Below are 22315 nucleotides of genomic sequence, written 5' to 3' on the forward strand. Positions count from 1 at the left end.
CTTCTTTAGAAATTTATTTGATATAATTGTTCACTTATTTACTTTTCATGTGAAACTTAGAATCTTTTTTTCCCCCTGAGTTCTAAAAAGAACATCTAGTGTGATTTAGATTGTTAGGGCATTAAGTCTATAAATTTTCCAGAGAATAATGACATTTTTACAATGCTTGGCATCTTGGTACGTTCACTACTTCATCTGCGTCACATCTAGCTATTTGAATGGCTACGTACTACTCCTTGTGCTGCTGTTCCCTAGCTGGCTGACCCATTTCCCCAGTATTGGGTATTTGGGCTGCTTCCAAGGCTGAGCTATTATGAATAGTGCTACTATAAACCGCTGTGTACAAATTGCTTTTTTATTTCCTTGGGATATGGTCCCCAAAGTGGGATTATCTGATCAAAGGATATGAACAGTATCATGGTTTTTGTTACATAACCCAGGGAGAATGGGACCAATTTACAGCACCACCAGCAACAGATAAAAAAAATATCTACTTTTTCCTTAAACCCTTGAGCAGCCTGAAGACTTAAAGGGGTAACTTGTTCCTAAGGTAAACAAACCACAGCCACTGGAGGAAAAAAGAGGAAGTGAGAGAGTGAGGGGCTCTGATGAGCGCTGCTGCTGCTGCAGAGGTAGGCTGCCCCTGGCCTGCGGCTGCCCTCTTCCTCTGAGTCCTCAGAGCCATGTTCCCCATCAGCATGTGAGCCTCATTTATTTTTATTTACTTAGCATATGTTTGTATAGCAATTATTATGTGTCAAGTACTATTCTAAACACTACAAATATTAACTCATTTACTTCTCATAGTTAGTGCATAAAAATAGATCCTATTATTATTACCGTGAGCATTTGACAGATGAAGAAACTGAGTCAGAGAAAATTGCTGTAGGTCACATAGCTGGTGGGACTTGAACTCAGGCAACCTGGCAATAGTTTACTAAACCACTGTACACTGCTCTCTTGACTGGGAACAGTCACTTCTGCTTATAGCTGCCCTTCTTTTTCTGGGTCCTGCCTTGGCCCCAGCAGCCTCAATCCCCTCCAGGGAAGGAAGGCCCTAAAACTTCCTGTCCTGGGTTTCAGGCCTTCTTGTTACCTCCTTCTCATATTCAGCCACCAGCTGTTGGATCCTGCCATGCGCCAGCCAATGGGCGAAGCGCTTTTACATCTTTCCATTGCTTCATCTTGACCAATATCAGACAGAGTAGGCAGTGTATCTTCATTTTATAGAAGAGGCAACTGAAGAACAGAGTAAGTGTGTAGCCCAAGATCACACAGCCGGTGGGGTGGCGGAGGGAGAATGTGAATCCTGTTCAAACATTAGAGCCTTTGGTCTTTCTATTATACTTGGCTCCTCTCTGCCCCCTGAGACTCCACTATACGGTCGTTCATTTCTCTTTCTCTGATGGTTTTCTGGAAGTTTACTTAGGTGGAAGGAGACCCTGTGGGTGCAGTTCTCTGCTCTTCCTGGCCACGGTTGGGCCTGGCTTCACCGGGGCCCAAGTAGCCAGCCCCAAGGAAAGTGCCATCATCACCTTATGCTTTTTGGAAGTGAGGGCCACTCCCTGAGAGAGGCCCGAGTAGCTCCTTCCTTTCCTGTTTCAAAGTCCACACCCCTCTGGAGCCTGCCCACTGATTCCCACTTCCTGCTTGAGGATCTTCAGCTGATTTACTGAGTACAGACGATGGGCAGGCTCTGGTGCCAGTGAACAGACCACACCCCCAGCTCAGATGTGTGCTCCTACTCCAGGTTCTCTGGGATGACTCAGAGCTCAGCGACCTTCCAGGGAGTGGTTTTCCCCAGTCCTGTCATACAATTTGTACAGGCCCCAAACACCCTGAGCACACGTTATGCACTCCTACCGAGGATAAAAGAAGGCACTGATCCCTGACAGGCTCTGGAAGATTCGATGGCAGCATCAACTTCAGAAACTGTGCTTGTGTACTTCCCTGTGTGCATGCTTTTCAGTGGGAGAGAACACAGCTGCATGTCTCGTGGGCCCGGGACTTCAAGGATGGGCTGATGTGCTCAGGAGTTTATACATGTTGGGTGTTTTCTTCGTGTGTGTGTGTGTGTGTGTGTGTGTGTGTGTGTGTGTGTGTGTATAAGGGCCTGCATGTACCTGGAGTTGGTATGTGTGTTTGCATGCATGCACTGTACAATTTGGGTAAAAGGGCTGGTCAGGAGGGTTGCCAACAGCACTCAGGAGGGAGACTGGACAGGAGAGAAAGGGAAAAGAGAGTCAAGTCTAATGCTTCGTAAATAAGCGGAGGGAAGCTGTGGTAAGTCCAAAAGGCCCCAGACAGATCCAGACAGGTTTGCAGCATTCAGCGTCACTTGTAGCCCAGGGCAGGAATGGCAGGTTGGAAGTTGGTAGTATGTGCTGGCCTGACCAGGCATAGCCCAAGTTTGAGGAACAAGGGACTGGAGGATATGGTAGAGCATTGCCCCCCCCCCCCCAACCTTCTAAGCCCTAGGCTCCGATCTGTCCCCACAGACCCGATGGCCTCTCTGGGGTAAAGACGGTTTAGCCTTTGTAGAGATCTGGGGGCAGAGGAGAGAAGCTCTGTGGGGCCTATGAAGAGGACTTGCCAGTGCCCCCTACCCCTCAGCCTGTGCCCCCTACCCCTCAGCCTGTGCCCCCTACCCCTCAGCCTGTGCCCCCTACCCCTCAGCCTGCTCCAAAGGCAAAGGGACCTCCTTCTAGCTTAGAAGCTGCTCAGAGGTTTCGCTGACTTCAGAGGGATGGCGGAGGGAGGGAGGAGGAGAGGCCGCTGAGGTGGCGAAGCTTTTGCTGAGCCTGCAGGCTGCCCAGCCCCTCCCTGGCTCCTCATTACTGTGGTCCTTGGGCATGAGATGTCTTTTTATTTGAAGGCCAAGAAGAACCCAGGGCTGTGTTAATGACCACCCAGCACAGAGTGAGGCCTGAGGTGGGAGTGGGGTGGGGGGTGGGGCTGGCTGGCTCTCTTGACCTTGAAATCCTGTCTGAACTTTTTCTGTTGCGCTGACATTCTATTTTTCTAGAACTTGTCTCTCCTGCCGTAGCCCTGTCCTCTCAATGGGCCCTCAAGAGGAGGCAAGTGAGGGCAGCCCGGACAAGGGCATCTAGTATGTCTGAAGAGTTCATCAACTGGATCTGGGACCTGAGCGGGACTGGACAACATTCAGTTTCAAGGACTCCCAGACCAGTAGGGATAACAAACATTTTACATAAATGCTAATGGAATAATAATAATAATAATAATAATAATAAAAATAAAAGACTGTATGCCGAGCTGGTGTGGTTCAGTGGTTGAGTGTCAACCTATGAACCAGGAAGTCACAGTTCAATTCCTGCTTAGGGCACATGCCCTGGCTCAATCCCCAGTAAGGGGCATGCAGGAGGCAGTTGATGAATGATTCTCTCTCAACATTGGTGTTTTTATATCTCTCTCCCTCTTCCTTCCTCTCTGAAATCAATTATATATATATATAAACTTAAAGCAGAGATACACCCAATGAATTAGGAAACTTTTTATATATATTTCATTGATTTTTTACAGAGAGGAAGGAAGAGGGATAGAGAGTTAGAAACATCAATCACACATCGCAACCAAGGTACATGCCCTTGACCGGAATCGAACCCCGGACCCCTGAGTCCAAAGGTCAATGCGCTATCCATTGAGCTAAACGGGTTAGGGCAAATTAGGAAACTATTACGTTGTTTCATCTTTATGTCGATTCTGACAATGATTTGATGCAATAGAAGGCAGAATTCACAATGCCTGTTTTATTTAAAAAAAAAAAAAAGCAAGGGCCAGAGAAGTTAACTGATCTGCTCTGATTTACACTTGTGAAGTAGTGTGGCTTGGACTCCAATCCATGTCTCTGTGACTCCAAATCTACAACACCACCAAAAAAATGCAATTTTTAAAACAGTGTGTTATTGGCCACTTGAAGGACTCATAAATTATGCCTGGAGAATGTTGGGGAGGCAGAAATTTGAACTGGGTTTTGAAGTGTAAGATCTTTCTCTCTTTCCCTTCCTTTCCTTTTTCTTTCTTTCTTTCTTTCTTTCTTTCTTTCTTTCTTTCTTTCTTTCTTTCTTTCTTTCTTTCTTTCTTTCTTTCTTTCTTTCTTTCTTTCTTTCTTTCTTTCTTTCTTTCTTTCTTTCTTTCTTTCTTTCTTTCTCTTTTTGCCAGAGCATCAGCACTTAAAAGTTGGGCGCAGGTGGGAAGGTGTGAGAAGAGCCTTTATCTCAGTTGATACAGAATGGCCAGTGGTTGGGGGAGGGGACTACAGTTGACGCACAAAGTAAGTTGAGGGCCTTGAATGGCGGGATAAAGGGGTTTGATTTTCCCATCGACAAGGTGAGCACTTTCTAAGCCAGGGAAGAGTGTGTCCTGTACAGCCTTAAGGGGAGGAGATTTGGGCCCCTCCAGCAGTGTGGATTCTGAAGAGAGGAGCAGAGCACCAGCTGGGACCAAACTGTTGCCCCCAAAGAAGTAGCAAAGTGAGGGTGTCAGTGAAGCTCCCCAGCTTGGGGCAGGTAGTGAGGCTGCCTCTGGAAAAAGGGAGCTCCACGCTGAGAGGCGCAGCGGGGAGGGTGGCCCTGGCAGCCCAGGGAGAGAACCGAGGCTACTGGAGCCCCAGGGCCCAGGGTGGCCATGCTGTGGCCATTCTCACTGAGTGTGCAGTGTGGGCAGCCCCAGGCTCTGCCTTCCGAGCCTCCTGCCTCATTGAGAGGTTATTAATAGGGAGTTTGTCTGGTGTCAGAGCGAAGACATAAACTGCATTAGCATTACCCCATAATCTTATTTAGTAAATGCTCATGCCGCTCCGTCTCCTGTAATTGCATTGGGAAGATGCAATATTTATGAAAGGGGAGAGGGGAATGTCACTGCTCATCTTGGTGATGCAGTAAAAATCCCGGGAAATATAGTGCAGGCTGCAGAGGCCTGGCCCCTGGCCTGAGGGAGTGGGCCCCCAGACCATTGCCACCCACCCCTCGCTCCCATCCCCCCTTAGGAGCCTGGGGCTGAGGGGCAAGGGGGTTTAGAAGTGACAGCTACTGCTCCCCCTGGCATTACTCCTCCTGAAGGTCTTGGTCCCTGCCGGATGCACTGAACCCTGTGGAGGGCACAAGGCTTCCGGCTTTGGATCACTCCCACCCCTAGTTGGATTTCTAGGAGACTTCATCTTCACTGTGCAACTTAAGTGGCTTGAGGAAGCTCAGTGGGCAGCAGCAGGTGGGCCTGGGACCAGGGGCTTTGGCTGGAGCAAGGTCTCAGATCCCCCAAAGCCCACTGTAGCCTTCGGTTCCCAGGGTGGTGGCCCTCTTCCACCCTCCTGAGATCACATGATTCATTCTAGGACACCCCCTTACACACACACACACACACACACACACACACACACACACACACGCCGCCTCACTCACTGTGCAGCGGCTAACGGCTCTCAATGCTCTCGCACAGTCATGAAGTTAGCCGCATGCCCTGACACACGCATTCCCTCCGCGCTCACATAGGCCTCGCTGTGCCTGCCCGCCCGGGCCACACCTCCCTCACTAGGGCATCCAAACCCTCTAACTTCCAGCGGCCGGTTGGTTGCCTCCCTATTCCTCCCTCCCGCCCTCACTTCCCAGGTGGGGAAGGGGCACCCTAATCGGAGGCAGCTGAGAACCAGGGAGAGGGTGGGCGAAGGAGGGCATGCCAGCTCCCTCTCCGCTGTCCCATTAATCACAGCGTCGTAGTCCAGTTGGGGATACCGGGCGCCCAGGGCCACACGCAGCCCTCGGGACAATGCGATTGTTTTTGGAGGGAGAGGCCGCCTCGGGCAGGGGCTCAGGCGGCAGTGCCTCCTTCCCTCCATCCGTTCCCTCGGCCCCCAACAAGCGCCTGCGGCGCCCGGGGACCGGTGGCGAAGCGGCCGCGGGTGGCGCGCGGGTGGCAGGGTCTGACCGGCCTAATTCAATTAGCTGGGCGGCCGCAGCCTCTGCGCAACTCCGCGCCCGCGGGGCTGAGCTTGGGCAGCTGCTCTTTGTGCGACGATCCCATGCATATGGATACAGTTCCTCCCCTTTGGCACGCCCCCCACTTCTGGCACCTGCGGCTCTGCTCCCCACCCCCTCAGGAGAGAAGGCGACCCTGGTCTCCCTGGAAAAGTTAGGAAACTGTGGCTGCTGGTGCGCCCAGTCAGTGTGGTGGAGGGAGCAGGAAGGGCGTGTGGCAAGGGGTGCACCTGCGGTTCGCGTGTATGAGTTCCTGTGCACGTGTGACCTGCAGGTTGTGTTGTGAAGGGAGAGGGTTTTGTTTCGCTTTGCATCTGCGCGGAGAGGGGTGTGGCTGGGCGTGTCTGTGGGCACCCGGGGTGCGGGTGCGCGACGGCTGTGTGAGCATCCGTGGGGCTGCACGCAGGTGTGTCTGCGTTTTGTGCTGAGGATGAGTGTGGGCCCGGGAGGGTGAGAGAAGGAGCAGCGGCTGCTCCGACGCTGTCCCTGGAAAGCCGTGGTGTTCAGTGTGTCTGTGCGAGACCTTTTGTATACAAGCGGGTCCCTGTGCCATCCGGCTGCGGTGGGTGTGGAACACGTCACCCCACCCCCCTCCCCCCTACCAGCAGCCCAGCAGCAGCTGCAGCTCCCAGGCTTTTCTGAAGGAGGAGGAGCTTGGAGAGAGTATTTCAAACCCTAACTCCAGCCCAACTCATTTACTGGGACAGCACTCCCCAATCCACCAGGCTGGCGGGGCAGCCAGGCCTCTCCCCTGGCGTCGGGGTCTGGTCCGGTCCCGTCAGGGGTCAGGGTGAGCCAGGTTGTCTGTTCCCAGAACAGCCTGGCACCGCGGCTCAGCGGAGGCCAGCTGCTTCTGACGCACCCCTGAAATCACCAGACCTATCGTGCCAAGGTGGCCCGAGCTCTTAGGGACAACCGCTCCAACACAGCCGGACTGGAGCCCAGTGGGGGTCCGGGTTTGGGGGCCCCCAAGGCCTTCAGCTGCCTCCTCTAAGGCCAAGTCTGTGCTTCCTGAGGGCGAGGAATTGAGGTGGGAAGTCTGGGTAGATATGAGCACTGCAGGCTCCTGACCAGAAATCTCGCCCATTCTGTCTTTACTGCGGGGATGGGTGAGTGGGAAAATCAGCACAGCTTGGTAGGTTCAGCCCTCTGAGTAGGAAGGGAGTCCCATTGTCAGCCTGGCTGAAGGTGCTTCCTAGAAGACTGCGGTGGCTCTCCGGTGGCTCTCTGAGGCCTGGCTAGCGCTCTATGTTCCGTCCCCTGTGCCCTGCTCAGGGCCCTGCTACCTGGGTGCCCCCTGACACCTGAAATTCCTTGGGTTGGACATAGACCTGCCCAGCAGCTGAGTAGGGCCAAGGGTAGAGGCTGAGGCTGGGAGGCTGGGCCCTGCCATGTTCTGGGTCCTAAGCAGAGCGGCTCCCTGGGCCCACTGGTGGGAGGCTCACTTAGTGTCTCCTGGGTGGTGCCCAGGGAGCCCTCCAGGAGCTGTCAGGAATGGCAGGGCTTGGAGGTCTGTCCTGCCTGAACCTTCTCTCCACTCACCCCATGTCCTACCCTTTCCTGGTTTTGGAAACCTGAGCAGAGACCAGCATGGGAGACATGCTGGGTCAGGGGCACCCATGCTGGATGGTGGAACTGGGGACCTCTGGTCTTCCCATGGGAGGGAGTTGGTCAGAGAAAGGCCTGTGGCCCTAGCTGGGTGCCCAGGGGTGGTGGGCCAACAGAAGCTAAGAGGGGAAGCCTTAGTGAGGGAGGAACAGCCATAAGGACCCCGTTGCCCTAGCAGGCTTTGGGTTGGGGGTGGGAGGAGGAGAAAGGTGCTGGCCCCTACACCAGGCGACACTTAGGTATATCCTACATCAGATCGGCTCGGTCCCCCGTCTCTCCATCTTCTACGCACTCAGGGTCCCTGCACTGATGGGACCTATGTGCCTGTCTTGCTGTTGGAGAGGTCCCTGGCTCCTGTTACTGTATGAATTGAGCGGGGGCACCTGGGGCTGAAGAATCATTTAGTTGTGTGCCTGGAACCAGCCTGCTCACTTCTTCACCAACATAGGCTCCTAGAGGCAAGCACTCCCACCCCAGGGCTCTGGGTGGGTAGGGTCCCCTTTACTGGGTCTCTAAGGCCCTAAGTCACAGCGGTGCCTGCCTCTTTCGTGGAAGGAGAAATTTCCTACCTCTTTATGGAGGCAGGTGAGCAAGGCAGAAGGGGCATGTTTGGTACTGAGAATCCAGACCTCAATGGTCCCACCAGGGACTGCTTCATTTTACACATCCCCTTACATATTTCTCAGCCTGTTCTACGCCTTTCCTGCTAAATGCCTATTGGGCATACCCTGTCACTCTCTTCCCACACCCACACGTCCACATATGGCCATTTCCCTGACAACTGCACTAGAAAATAGGACGCCCCTCCCCCAGATACACACATACCATCAGCAACACACATTATTATTACATTCACACGTTCACACACAGGCCAAGGGACAGCCTCACACCATCATGTATGGGCCCATTACAGAGGAATAGCTGTAGAGACACACACTCATCCCGTTACAGAAAACACACATCCACTCACATTCTCACTGACACACACACATCCCTCACACAAGCAAATCCAGTTGTAAAACAGATTCCCCTCACTCCCAATCTTACCAATAGACATGCCTCTTGTTTGCAGTTGTGTCCCAACAGCCTAACACAATTACATAATGGACACTTGGTACATATTTGGGTAAATTTTTAAAGTTATTCTTTAAAGACAAACACATTACCCTCACTGTCATGCACATCCAGCTTCCCCTCATGGACACACAGTCCCACACACACAAAGTAATTAAGTTACCATACACACCCCTAAGCTATAGGACAACCCCTGGCTCAGGGGTCTCTCCCAGAGGGGGAAGGAAGCAATGAGGGATCCAAAGGGGGTTCCCCGGAGGCTGAGCCCTCCCTTTTCTCCCCCCACCCCCACTCTCCAGTCTCAGCCTCAGCTGCTCCTCTTTTAATTGGAAGCACTTCTTTATTCTGCAGGCGAGGGGGGTGGGGGCTGAGAGGGTTGGTGCTGGAAGGGGCGTTGTTACCAGGTGGCCTCAGGGCTGGAACTCACCTAGATGTGTGCAACAATACTCCAGCAAGGCAAGGACCACATCCGCCAGGTTTGGTGCTAAGGAAGCAGCTTGTAATGAATGGAATCAGAAAAACAGCATTTGAGCCCAATTCTGTCCCTGTTCAGTTTTCAGTGCCTTGATCTTTTCATCTGTAAAATGGAGACAACAAAAGCCGCATCACAGGACATTTGGAGGATGGGATGAGAAGGAACCTAGGACACCACCGGTTCTTTGTCAGTCCTGCCTCCTTTTCCTCCCTCCTCTTTCCTAGCAGGGCTACTCTGCAAGGCATGGAACGCAAGCCGCAAGCCACACCGAAGAAGGTAAGCTCCGAGTCTCCTCCTGCATTTCAGAAAACTTCCTAACCTGCAGCACTGTGCTCAAGAAACTGCTTCAGGGAGTGGCAGGGGCCAGAAGCCAACAAATCCTGGCACTCTTGTCTCATCTTCCTAGCAGAGAAGGGACAGAGAGGGTCACCCTGCCCTCAGCCACTATCCCATTGGAAGACAAAGGCCGAGGTCAAGCTGGACTCAAAGAACCCCAGCTGGGGGGAGGCCAGCAGCTCAGAGCTAGGTTGGGAGAAAAGTTGACTCTGATAAGCAGGAGAGGTGGGTGGGAAATTCCAAAGAAATCAGTCAGCCAGGTAGCGGTGAGGCAGGGAAAGGCAGGATGTCCCTGGGCTGTTGAATTTGGTGAGAAGAGCATCCTGACAGTCTTAGTGGACCCCTAGGCAGCGGTGACTTCTGCCAAACTCAGACTAGGCCAGCAAGGATGAGGTCTCCTCCCAGCTACCCTGGACAACCGGTGACAGAAGTGAGGCGTTTAAGAGGTGAGTGAGGCAGATGCCCAAAGGGTTGGATCAGGCAGGAGTGGAAAGCCATGGGGGCTGGAGAGGTGCATTAGGAGGGGGAGAGTGAGGAGGGGGAGAGTGAGGAGGGGGAGAGTGAGGAGGGGAGAGTGAGGAGGGGGAGAGTGAGGAGGGGAGAGTGAGGAGGGGGAGAGTGAGGAGGGGGAGAGTGAGGAGGGGGAGAGTGAGGAGGGGAGAGTGAGGAGGGGGAGAGTGAGGAGGGGGAGAGTGAGGAGGGGAGAGTGAGGAGGGGAGAGTGAGGAGGGGGAGAGTGAGGAGGGGGAGAGTGAGGAGGGGAGAGTGAGGAGGGGGAGAGTGAGGAGGGGGAGAGTGAGGAGGGGAGAGTGAGGAGGGGAGAGTGAGGAGGGGGAGAGTGAGGAGGGGGAGAGTGAGGAGGGGGAGAGTGAGGAGGGGGAGAGTGAGGAGGGGAGAGTGAGGAGGGGGAGAGTGAGGAGGGGGAGAGTGAGGAGGGGGAGAGTGAGGAGGGGGAGAGTGAGGAGGGGAGAGTGAGGAGGGGGAGAGTGAGGAGGGGGAGAGTGAGGAGGGGAGAGTGAGGAGGGGGAGAGTGAGGAGGGGGAGAGTGAGGAGGGGAGAGTGAGGAGGGGGAGAGTGAGGAGGGGAGAGTGAGGAGGGGAGAGTGAGGAGGGGGAGAGTGAGGAGGGGGCGAGTGAGGAGGGGGCGAGTGAGGAGGGGAGAGTGAGGAGGGGGAGAGTGAGGAGGGGGAGAGTGAGGAGGGGAGAGTGAGGAGGGGGAGAATGAGGAGGGGGAGAGTGTTAGGAACACTCAAGGGGTTTCTAGCATGGGCCAGAGGTGGCAAAGAGAAGTCTTGAGGATAACCTAGAAAGACAGGGTTTTAATTGCAGCAGGCAGAACTGTTGTTAGACACAATGTGACTTCTTGACTAAAAGGAGAAAGACAGAGCAAGGCAATGGGGACGCAACCTCAACGGATGCTGAAGGGTCTCTCCCCATAGTTTCAGCCTCTGCAGGAAAGGCGTTCAGAGTTTAGGACCCCAGCTCAATCCTCTTCTGTCTGTGTGGCTCTGGGCAACTTCATTCGTCTTACTGAGTCTCAGTTTTTGTTTTTCTTAAAATGAGATATAATTCATGTAACATAATTTCAACACTTTAAATTGTACAACTCAGTGGTTTGGGTATATTCACAAAGTTGTGCAACCATAACCATCTAACTCCAGAATATTTTCATCACTGCAAATAGAAACTTTTTATCTACTTATAGTCAATTCCCTCCCCGCCCTCCAGCTCCTGGAAACCACTAACTTACTTTCTGTCTCTATAGATTTGCCTATTCTGGATGATTCATATAAATAAAATTATATAATATGTGGCCTTTTGTGCCTGGCTTCCTTCCCTTAGCATAATGTTTTCTAGGTTCTTCCATGTTGTACCATGAACCAGGATGTCCTTTTTATTCCTTTTTATGGCTGAATATAAAGTCATTTGTACAGAGATACCTCATTTTATTTATCTATTCATCAAAATTCGTCAAAATTGCTTTATGAATAATACTATTCATTATGAAAAATACTCTTATGAAGGTTCATTTTTTCTTAATAATTTTAAGATGGAAATGTTTCTATTAACTTCACAGGGTTGTGTGAGTCTTAAATGAGATCAGTGTGGTGTGGTGCCTGGCACATAGTAGTTTCTCAGTAAAACACTTTTATCTATTTCTTTTTCAGTTCTTTCAACATAAGAAGCAGGAAAGAGACACATTCAGGTTCAAACAACTTCCAAAGAAAGTTATGGAACCTCCTGTTTGAGGTGTCCTACTTGAATTGGGGTGGGTGGAGAGGAGAGAGCTGTTAAGGGAGTGGGACTCTCTCCTCAGGTGTCTGTTTAGTGTTGAAAACAACCACATCTGGCTTTATATTCGTGGACCCCTGTCCACTTGCCTGGAGCCTAGACAAGGTGTTCCTTTTAGAGATGCTGTTCCAACCAGCAGCCAGGGTTTCAGGGTAACCCATGAAAGCAAGTAGAATCCAGCTCCTCCATCTTATCACCTCACTTAGCCTCTCTGAGATTTGGTTTCTTTGCGTCTGTAAAATAGGGTTAATACTCATCTCAAAGAGTTAGTGTAGAGTTTACAGTGTTCTCCATAACACTCATCATCCTCTGGCTTATTGTATTTGCTTCTTTACATCTCCTCTATGGAATGCAAGCTCCATGAGGGCAGAAACGTTGTTTTGTTCACTGCTCTTTTCTCAGCGCCAAGAACCATACCTGACACATAGTAGGTGCTTAAAAAATTAGTTGAATAAGGAGGTTAATTCATTCATTATTCACTCAAAATGAATATTTTGTGGGTTGGGGCTATACTTCAGGGGGGGGGGGAGGGGGGAACAGAGATAAGTAAGCCATTTTTTGCCTCCAAGGAGATCTCTTCAAGTGGAAGTCATAGGCCAAAGCAAACATTACATTGCAATAAGACTTGATAAGTAGAATGTGTGCCTTCACATTCTAGCACCTTGCCCGATAGAGACACTCCTCTCTGAAGGCCTGTTGAATCTAGACTAGACCAGAAATAGATCCCAAGTTATCCAACCTATGCCTTTCCCAATTTTGGCTTCTGGGAGGGATCAAACATTTCCCTCCTGGAGAGGGGAAAGGGGAAGCAGAAAAGGGAGTTTCCTCCTCTCCTGGGCTCTAAGCCAGTCAGCCACAGGCAAAACTTTGAAAAGGCCTAAATTGGTCCTGGATGCACTTCCCTCATCTTAGTCCCACCATCCCCAGGCCCCCACTGCCTTAAGACCCTAGATTCCAAAAGTAAGAAAATAACCCCACCCCCTTACCACAGTCTGAAGGTTTCTTGCTTGACATTGCCACTCCTGGCCTAGTTGCTAGGTGAAACAATCAGATTGAATTCATTCGCATACTGTGGGAACTGCTTCCTGAGACATCTGTTTATTTTAAAGGAAAGGGGTATCTTGAAGCATAGGCACCATGGCAACAGGCCTCAAGCGAACTCCCCTGGCTGTGCTTGCCTTTCAGGAAGTCTTCCCTTCCTCAGTTTTCTTAAACAGGCTCAGTTGGGTGGTGGTTGATTTTTTTTCAACATATAGGCCCGTGTTTCAAAGAAGGCCCAGCCAGAACTCACTTTCCCTGACCTGGGCTCCATACCTGGGAGTAGACAGTCTTCTACTATCTAACGAGCTGGGCTTGACGTTTGGTGTAAATACTCTGGTTGATGGACAGGTGTTTCCCAGCTGAGCCCTTGGGAAGATTCTCCAGTAGCCAAGGGACGCCTCCTCCCCAGAGGCCTGTGGCCTGGACCCCTTTGGCCCAATTCAAATTTAGGGGGCGGCTCCTGCCTGGCGGGGAAGAGGGCTCTGACCTCCACCTCCTGGGCTCCGTCTGTCTGTGAGTCTCTGGGAATGGCCACCTCCTGCTCTTTCTCTTTCTCCTTTTAAGTCTCGGTTTCCCCTCTTCCTGAACTACTTCTCTGCGCCTCAGTCTCCGTCCTTCTGTCTCTGGCTCCGGCATCTGTCTGGGCTCCCGGCCTCCCTCTCCCCGTCTCCGCCCCTCCCCCGCGCTGTCATTCACCCCGCTTCTCTCTGCTCACAGCCAATGGAGAGACCGGGTCGGAACGGCTAGGCTCCCTCGCACCGGGCTTTTTCGCCTGGTGATTGATGTCCCAGAGTCAACAGCGAGCAAGCAGCCGGAGAGGGGAAGGAGCAGCCGGAGAGGAGTAGAACACGGCGCCCCCTCTCTCCTTCCCCTCCCCCCTACTTTAGCCCTTCTGCGTACTTCGCCTCCAAGTCTCGGCGCAGCCAGGAAGCGCTCCTGCTTTCGCGCCCCTGCGCGCTGCACCCAGAGAGAAAAAACAGCGAGCCCCGCCGCCCAGGCCCCCCCCGCGGGGCCGGGGCGGGGGTCGGCATGGAGCACCTGGGTCCGCACCATCTCCACCCGGGCCACGCGGAGCCCATCAGCTTCGGCATCGACCAGATCCTCAACAGCCCGGACCAGGGCGGCTGCATGGGGCCAAACTCACGCCTCCAGGACGGAGAATACGGCCTTGGCTGTTTGGTCGGAGGCGCCTACGCTTACGGAGGCGGGGGACCGGTGGCCGGGGCGGCGGCCGGGAACGCGGGGGCCTACGGCGCAGGCGGCCCGAGCGGTCCTGGTGGCCCGGCGGGCGGCGGGGGCGGTGCCTGCAGCATGGGCCCTCTGGCCGGCTCCTACAACGTGAACATGGCCTTGGCGGGCGGCCCGGCCCCGGGAGGCGGCGGCGGCGGCGGCGGAGGGGCGCTGAGCGCTGCGGGAGTGATTCGGGTGCCCGCGCACAGACCACTAGCTGGAGCGGTGGCCCACCCCCAGCCTCTGGCTACTGGCTTGCCCACGGTGCCCTCCGTGCCCGCCGTGCCGGGTGTCAACAACCTCACCGGCCTCACCTTCCCCTGGATGGAGAGTAACCGCAGATACACAAAGGACAGGTTCACAGGTGAGTCCGGGGCCCGCGCGCGCCCGGCCTGGCCGCGGCCCGGGCTCTGCGCTCTCCCTTCCCCCTCGTGGCTCCCTGCAGCCCCCTGTGCCTGCCCGGTCGGTCGCTCAGCTCCTCTTGGTGCTTCCCCCACGTTTAGCCGCCGGCCACCTTTCTATGCTCGGGGAATCGCCATGCTGGCAGAGTTCTCCCAGCCTGGGCCCGCTGCGTCTCTCCCGCAGGACCCCTGCTCTGAGAAGCGCTCCCAGAGTCCCCTCGCGGAGCCCTGGGCCCGGTCAGAGGGAAGGAAGGGGAATGTAGCTTCGGGACACATTCCGCCCGCACTTGGGGCCCGGAATCTCAGAGAAGGGGCGCGATGTGAACAAACTGTTTCTTCCGTCCCGGCCGACGTTCTCTTGGGAGGCGGTGAGCCCCAGAACCAGACGCAAGGAAAGAACAGGTTCCCCACCTCCGCCCCCCCCAACCCCCCAGCCACACACACACACACACACACACACACACACACACACACACACTCCAGGTCCCAGTGTCTGCTGCGCTGCGGGCCAGCAGAGGCCACGAGCCCGAGTACAGCGGCAGAGCTGGCGGGCCTTTCTTCCCGAACTGCGGGCTTCGCCCAGGTCGGTGGCAGCGTGAGGCTGAGCCGCCCGCTTCATTTTCGTTCTGTCTGGGCTCGGCCTTCTCCACCTCCTACCCCTGGCCCTCCGGCGTAAATAACGCACCGGCCAGGCCCAGGATCGATTGGCCGCCAAAGGACTACTCCCGGGACGATTGCGCTTTCGGCGGCGCCCGCCGGCTGCCGTCCTCTCCGCTGCCTGCTCCCCGCCTTCCTCCGTTAGTCGGCTCTCTGCGCTCCCGCTTCCGCTGTCGGCGCTCAGCCCTGGCTCGGCGCGGGCCCTTTCCCTGGCTTCACTTCCCGCTTCCCTTGGCATCCCCTGGATCTGAGAGTATTATCTTCCCGCCCCGCCAGGCCCCCACGCCCGCTGGGAAGCAGCGAAGCAGCCACGAGTTGAGTCTGGGTTCCGGACAGGCCTTTGGAGCAGGAGGAGGGAGGCACAGGCCGGGACTCCAGCGGGGTTTGGGCTCCAGCGCCCAACTGTGAAAGGAGGGTAGGCAGCTTAGAGCTAAACCCTAGACCAGGAGACCCTAGGGACACCCCAGGCCCCCCTGCTCCTATTCCAACCTTGGCTCAGACTCTAGGTCTGTGGCAAAAAGTTTTTTTGGGGGGAGGGAAGATTCGTAGAGGCAGAACAGCCACTCCACTTTGGGGCTCTAGGAAGGGCCCTGTACTCAAGGGGCTCCACTGCCCCAACCCAAGTTCTCTCAGCGCTGGAATGAGGGCAGGACTCTGAGGGAAGCCCGAGCCTGGAGCCCACTAATCCTGGGTCTGCTGAAAGGCACCTCACAGGCCTACCTAGGGGAGCCACGGCGCATCTCCTCGTCCCTCAGGCCTAAGGAAGGTTCGGAGGGAGTATATGACTGCCTTGTGTTGCCATGTCCTGTGCGTGTCCGCCTGAGTGCCTGTGCCTGTGTGCTGGCTTGTTCTGATGTGTAGATCCATAACTTGCCACTGTTGTACGTGATGTGCCTGTGTTCCCGCTGGGTGATGGAGGCTTAGGTCAGGACCAGGCAGGGTCCAGCCTCTTACTATTGGGCAGCTTCTCTGAGGCTGGAGGCCTGGGCCAGTGGGAAGCTGTGGGGGGCCCTGGGGGGCCTCAGGGAGACTGGGGAGGTGGCTGTGTATAGTGTCTGGTTAGGCACGGGAAGCCCAGGACTGGGGCGGCCTCCGTGGTGGCAGCAGCGGCTGCAGCTTGGCGGCGGGAGGGGGCCCTTTCCGCCCCGGCTTGGAGCTGAGGGCTGAAGGGAGGATCGAGGCCCTGATCGGCTCTGATTTGGGGGTCTAGCTGCTATGCTCGCTGAGTCGCGGGGTGTCGGGCCTGGGACGCCTCCTGACGCTCTGCCGCTTGCCTCTGCCGTCTGTCTGTCTCCCGCTCCAGTGGCCCTCTCACCCTTCACTGTAACACGCCGTATAGGTCACCCCTATCAGAACCGGACGCCCCCCAAGAAGAAGAAGCCGCGCACGTCCTTCACGCGCCTGCAGATCTGCGAGCTGGAGAAGCGCTTCCACCGCCAGAAGTACCTGGCCTCCGCCGAGCGCGCCGCCCTGGCCAAGGCGCTCAAAATGACTGACGCTCAGGTCAAAACCTGGTTCCAGAACCGGCGGACCAAGTGGAGGTGAGCGCGCGGGGCGGGCGCGGCGCGGGCGGCTGGTCTCGGCTGCTCAAGGCTCCGGGCCTCTCGGGACGTCACACTCCCTCCGCTCCCGGCTCCCGACGTGTTCGGAGGAGCCAGCAGCTCCTGCTAGGCTCTCGGGGAGTGGGAGGCAGGCGCTGCCGACTGACCGAGATGAGGCTGGCGAGCCCTGGCTCTGTTGATCGGAGGCTTCCTGGCTTTCTGGCCGGCAACCCAATGCCTTTGTAAGCGCGGCTGGTCTCGGCCGCTGCTTGAGGAGGCAGCGGGTTAGAGCGGTCTCTGCAGCGCAGGTTGTCTGGGGCAGCGAGTCCCGCGGGGCCTTTTGTTTGAGAAAACGTGCACTTACAGAGATACCCCCTCGATCCCGGAGACTGGAGGCAGGATGGCCTGCGCCCGGTTTCTGCGCCCCAGCCGGGCTTCCTGCAGAGCGTCTGGGGCCCCAGACCTCCGCCTGGGCTCCGCGGGCTCCGCGGACTCCCTCCTCCCGCCGCGGTTCCCCACCCTGGAAGGGGAAAATCAATCCGCGCCGGCTGTGGCGGGATTTTCGATGGTCCCACAGAACCCGAGATCAATTAGGAGCAGATGGGTGTGTGTGTGTGTGTGTGTGTGTGTGTGTGTGTGTGTGTGTGTGAGAGAGAGAGAGAGAGAGAGAGAGAGAGAGAGAGAGATTACCCTTCTCACATCACACATCCACTACACTAATTTTCCCCCTATATACATGCACCTCGACCTCTGTCCCTCTCTCTCTCTCTCTTCCTCCCTCCCCCTCTTCCTTGTGTCCCACTGACTTTGTGGCAGCCTTATTCTCCGCACACACACCAGCGCTTTCTCCGCCGCCCCCTCCTGCATCTCTGCACCCTCCCGTCCGCACATCTAGCCCGCACACTCGGTTCCACGCCTGCCAGGCGTTTCTCGCTAGCTCAGGCCTCAGGGGGAGCGGAGGAGTCTGGGCGAAGGCGGCGGCGCCGGGCCGGGCGGGCCTGGGGCCTGAGGAAGGAATTGGAGTTTCCTCTTTTACTGAATGAAGGCGAGGAATCTGCCCGGGATTCCGCCCGTGGTGGCCACAAAGGAAGCCACTGCCCCTCGAGTCTGCTGCCCTCCCCACCCCTCCCCACATTCCTGCCGCAGGGGAAGGGGGCATCAGCTTCAGACCTCTGGAAAGCTAGCTGAAGAGGGAGCGAGGCTGGCTGGGGAGGGGTACACCGGTGTTCTCAGGGCCCACTCAGGGCTGTAGCTAGGGGAGGGGAGGGAGCCAGGGAAGACCCTCCCCCAGGTGGGGGACGGATAAAGAGTGACAGGCAACCGAGAAACCAAAACGCAAAGGGGGGGCAAGCTAGAGACCCCACCCAGGCAGAAAAGGAAACCAGGCAGCCTAATGAAGCCTTAGGTATGAAAAAGAAAAGCAATGGATGAGAAAAACCTCCATTTTCGTTTCAAACAAATTCCCTTAATCTTGAGAAAGCCAACGGGGCAGGGGCGGGGATGAAAGAAAACAAGAGATAGAGACAAAAGCCCGAAGGAAGAGAATCAGTCGAACAGTTGAAAGTGCAGGAAAGAAGGGGAAGGAGAGAGCCAGAGACACCGAGTGAAAAGCAAGAAGAGGCCGCGGGAGGCCGGCCGGCGTCCGTCGCGCGGAGAGCCCCTCGCTGGCTTCGCGCGGCTTCATCGATCGCCTACAAATTGCTTCTGGAGGCCCCGGGGACTCCCATTAGGTCTGTCCACCTTAGAGACAGACGTTTGATCTCAGTTGACGGGGTGGAGGGGAGGCATTAAATGGAGTGAGTCATCGCCTCCCTGGACGCCGCGGAGGAAGCCGGCTGGCCGGGCAGGCACAGGGCATAGGGCTCGGCGCAGGAGGTCCAGGCCTGGGACACGTTTGCAGAGAAAAGGGGGAAGAGAGGTCGCGCAGGACAGCTCGCATCCACAGCCCTTGCCTCCTCCTGGACTGGTGGGGAAGGCGAGGCCCTTCAGGATTGGGACGGGGGTGTCTGGTCTTCCTGGGGGTTGGGGGGGGCAGGCAAGATGCCATTTTATTCTTGGCTGAGCCCTTCCAGGCTGTTGTGTGGGCGCTGCGCTGGACAGGGAGCCCCAGCTGCTTGCCTAGCGGACTTTCCCGCAGCTTCCCTGCTACAGCTCGGTTCCATCTACTTTTGGGGTTACCAGTCTTGGTGGGAGTCGGGATCTTCAAGATAAGGGGATGCGTAGAGGGACCCACGCTGGAGCTGGGTGCTGCCAAGGCAGCAGTGCCCATGCGCGCTCAGGTCTCCCTGGGATCGCTCGGGAGCGTGGGTAACAGCTTGTCCCCGTGCAGGCGGCAGACCGCGGAGGAGCGCGAGGCCGAGAGGCAGCAGGCGAACCGCATCCTCCTGCAGCTGCAGCAAGAGGCCTTCCAGAAGAGCCTGGCGCAGCCGCTGCCCGCGGACCCGCTCTGCGTTCACAACTCGTCGCTCTTCGCCCTGCAGAACCTGCAGCCCTGGTCTGACGACTCCACCAAGATCACCAGCGTCACGTCTGTGGCCTCGGCCTGCGAGTGAGCCTGCCCAGCCCACCCCTCAGACCCCGGCCCAGCCAAGGGGTCAACGCTGAGGCCTGAGAGCCAGGACTCTCCCACCCTCCTGGCCTCGGCCTCCTCGGACTGCCCACGGAGGGGAGCATGCCCCTCCACGGGGGGCCTGCCTGCTTGCCGAAACTGCGCTCTCTTCCGTGGAAAAGAAGAAAGGAGTGCAGAGCACAGGGACCCGAGACCCACGCCCTGACTCCCACGTGGTCCTGCGCCCGCTAAAACTGTTGAGAGTCGCCTCAGTTTGCATCTATTTTATTTTAATCTGATTTTTAACGTGGGACTGAGAGAGGGGGGCGAAGAGGGAGAAGAAGAGCTTCTGGGGTCCCCAGAGGACAGCACGGGCTATCCTTGGAACCTTCTCTCTGCATCCCACTCCTCATCACATACCATCACATACAGACACACACAGGCAGACACAGAGATGAGGACACCCACAGGCCCACACAGGGGTGATCCCACCGTCCCTCTTGGTGTCACCCCAGATCACACACAGGGGACCTAGGGCAGAATGTCCTGCACACACGGGGCCATAGCCTTCTTACCTTTGATTCTCACTATCTGTCCTAGGCCGGGTTGACCTAGACTTACTCTGAACAGCATGGCACTTCGCATAAACACGAGGCTGTGGCCACACTGTGAGACACCATTCCACACACAACAGCGGTAACAGTGCCACCTGGCCTGCCAGACCGCCATCACACGTCCTAGCCCCACCCAGGTACTCACAGGCAGGCTTTCACACACACTCAGCCTGTTTCTCCAGATCCTGTTCATAGGGGGGGTTAAGTTATGCACTTATAAGGTGTTTTCTGTGCAACCATTTTATAAAGTGCTTGTGTAATTTATGTGAAAAAAATAATAAAACCCTCCGGATCCGGAGTTAGGGCTGCCTGCTCCTTGCTGAGCCCAACACCCTGCAGCGACTTGGGTTTGGTGTTAGCTGGGCAGCTCTGGAGCCTGAGCTTGAGGGATATCTGGGGGCCAGGACCTGCAGGCTCTGGAGAGAGGAAGGAAGAAGGGGGACAGACAGACAGAAGGCAGAGCTGAGGTAAGGAGGGAGAGAAAGGCTTTCCCGGGACAGCTAGTGCTCAAGGGGATACCGTGTCTTGGAGTGTGAGGTGTGTGTGTGTGTGTGTGTGCATGCGTGTGTGCATTCTGAATGGTGTGGGCAATCAGAATATCACTGATTTGTAATAGTGTGTAATTGTGTTTGCAATTATTTTATTTTTTTGAGTTCGCAGTTATTGTGTGTGCTTCTTTCTGCTTAAGTTACAAATTGAAACTATCATTATACACTCGAACTTGTGGTGTGTGTGTGTGTGTGTAACTATGTTTAAATGGAGCTGTGCTTTGAGAGATAATTGTATGATTACCCACCGGTATTTGTGATTGTGTATGAATCATGTGTTAATGTTTGTGAGAGTACATATTAGTTTCTCCTTGTGAATCTGTTTCTGTGTTAAATGTGTGAATGATTGTGTATCATCTGTAATTGTGTAAATGTAATTGTGTGTGAGATGTATATTTTACTGTATACATCATTTGTAACAGTATATAAATATTTGGGGAAATGAATGAGTGTGGAGTGGGGATCATTGTGGGTGACTGTCCCTGCCAGTGACTGGGGGTGAGTGGGTGTAATTGTATTCTGGTGGCGGACAAGATGAGGGGGGTCTAAGGTAGGGTGTGCAGATTCATTGTGGGGGTACCAACATCTGCTAGGAGTTCTGGAGTTCTGGGCCCTTACCCAGCAAGCTGCAGGAACTAGGACACACTGAGTCAGTAAGAGGGCCAGGATCCTCTGGCCAGGATCTCACAGCTCTCGCAGCACTAGCCTGCCCTAGGTGGGATCTGATAAGTGACTTCTCAGGGACCTTCAGAAAGGCCCCAAATCACTCCAGTCAGGAAAGCAGCCATAGTGCACACTTTCCATACATCTAGCGCCCCCCCAACACACACACACACACACACACACACACACACACACACACACACACACACACACACTAGACCAGTGATGGCGAACCTTTTGAGCTCGGCACATCAGCATTTGGAAAAACCCTAACTTAACTCTGGTGCCGTGTCACATATAGAAATGTTTTGATATTTGCAACCATAGTAAAACAAAGATGTATATTTTTGATATTTATTTTATATATTTAAATGCCATTTAACAAAGAAAAATCAACCAAAAAAAAATGAGTTCGCCTGTCACCTCTGACACGCGTGTCATAGGTTCGCCATCACTGCACTAGCCAACCTCAGGTGTATAAAATTGACGTGGGCCTGCTTTTGTGGATGAAGCCAGGTGGTGGAGGGTCTGGGGAACATACCATTCTGGGGGAGTGGAGTGGGGAGATAGGAGGCTTTTTCTTTGGGGTGGAAGAGTGAGAGAACTTGGTGGCTAGAAACTAGAAGTGAGCTGGTGCTGCCAGGGCAGCTGCTGGTGCCTGAGCTTGAGGGACATCTGGGGGCCAGGACCTGCAGGCTCTGGAGGGAGGAAGGGGATGTTTGTGCACACAGAGCTGGGGTTGAGGGAGCCATGGAAACCATCAGAGAGCCACTGTCTTCCATCCCTGATCAGGCTGCCATCCTGGACATGTCCTTTGAAATGGGGACAAAGAATAGCAACCTCCCACCTAAGGAGGCCCAAGGGGAAATTGGCTTTGTGGGGATAGACCATGTGTCTTCACCCTCAGCTGCGGCCCCCTTGGAGCTGGCTCTCTGTAAGACAGAATTCTGCATCCAAAAATCAATCGTAGGCCAGCCTCTTCCTCCCGCCCCACAGGCCCAGGGGGTGACCAAGGCCAGACCCTGACAGACTGTGTTGTTGGTCATGATATCTGCGGTGGGTCTCTGGCCTGCAGCGGCTGCAGCGCCCAGTACCCCGGCTGAGCGAAATCCGGAAATGGCCTCCTGGAATCGGGTAGAATTTGCCTCCTTCTGCCTGGGCAGGTCTAGCTGTCTCCTCCCCTCTCACCGGTGCTGGAGCTTCCCAGCCCCCACTTTTTGCACTTTTCGTTCTGAGTTCTCCTCCGTTTCTGGCCTTTATGACATACCTTCCGTGCTTCCCAGCGGCAGAGTCTCG

General features: G+C 55.1%; 1 protein-coding gene across 2 annotated transcripts; it reads left to right on the forward strand.

Annotated features, from left to right (window-relative positions):
- The first annotated feature begins 13438 nt into the window (after window positions 1-13438).
- Window positions 13439-20099, forward strand: TLX1 (T cell leukemia homeobox 1). 2 transcript variants are annotated; one of them, XM_059661923.1, is made up of 3 exons: window positions 13439-14411; window positions 16409-16646; window positions 18976-20099. In XM_059661923.1, exons 1-3 carry the CDS (start codon window positions 13847-13849, stop codon window positions 19196-19198), a joined length of 1026 nt encoding a protein of 341 aa, XP_059517906.1. In that variant the 5' UTR covers window positions 13439-13846; the 3' UTR covers window positions 19199-20099. The 2 variants fall into 2 exon arrangements, with proteins under 2 accessions (XP_059517906.1, XP_059517907.1); XM_059661924.1 differs by having other exon boundaries at window positions 13448-14411; window positions 16445-16646.
- Window positions 20100-22315: the final 2216 nt, after the last annotated feature.

This window comes from Myotis daubentonii, chromosome 13 (assembly GCF_963259705.1).
Source record: "Myotis daubentonii chromosome 13, mMyoDau2.1, whole genome shotgun sequence".
Lineage (NCBI taxonomy): Eukaryota > Metazoa > Chordata > Mammalia > Chiroptera > Vespertilionidae > Myotis > Myotis daubentonii.

Bases quoted from the DNA above. Each gene is read 5' to 3' on its own strand.
- TLX1 (XM_059661923.1), top strand. From the start codon at position 13,847: ATGGAGCACCTGGGTCCGCACCATCTCCACCCGGGCCACGCGGAGCCC. The intron at 14,412-16,408 runs GTGAGTCCGGGG...CTCCCGCTCCAG, and splicing joins CACAAAGGACAGGTTCACAG to TGGCCCTCTCACCCTTCACT. The intron at 16,647-18,975 runs GTGAGCGCGCGG...GTCCCCGTGCAG, and splicing joins AACCGGCGGACCAAGTGGAG to GCGGCAGACCGCGGAGGAGC.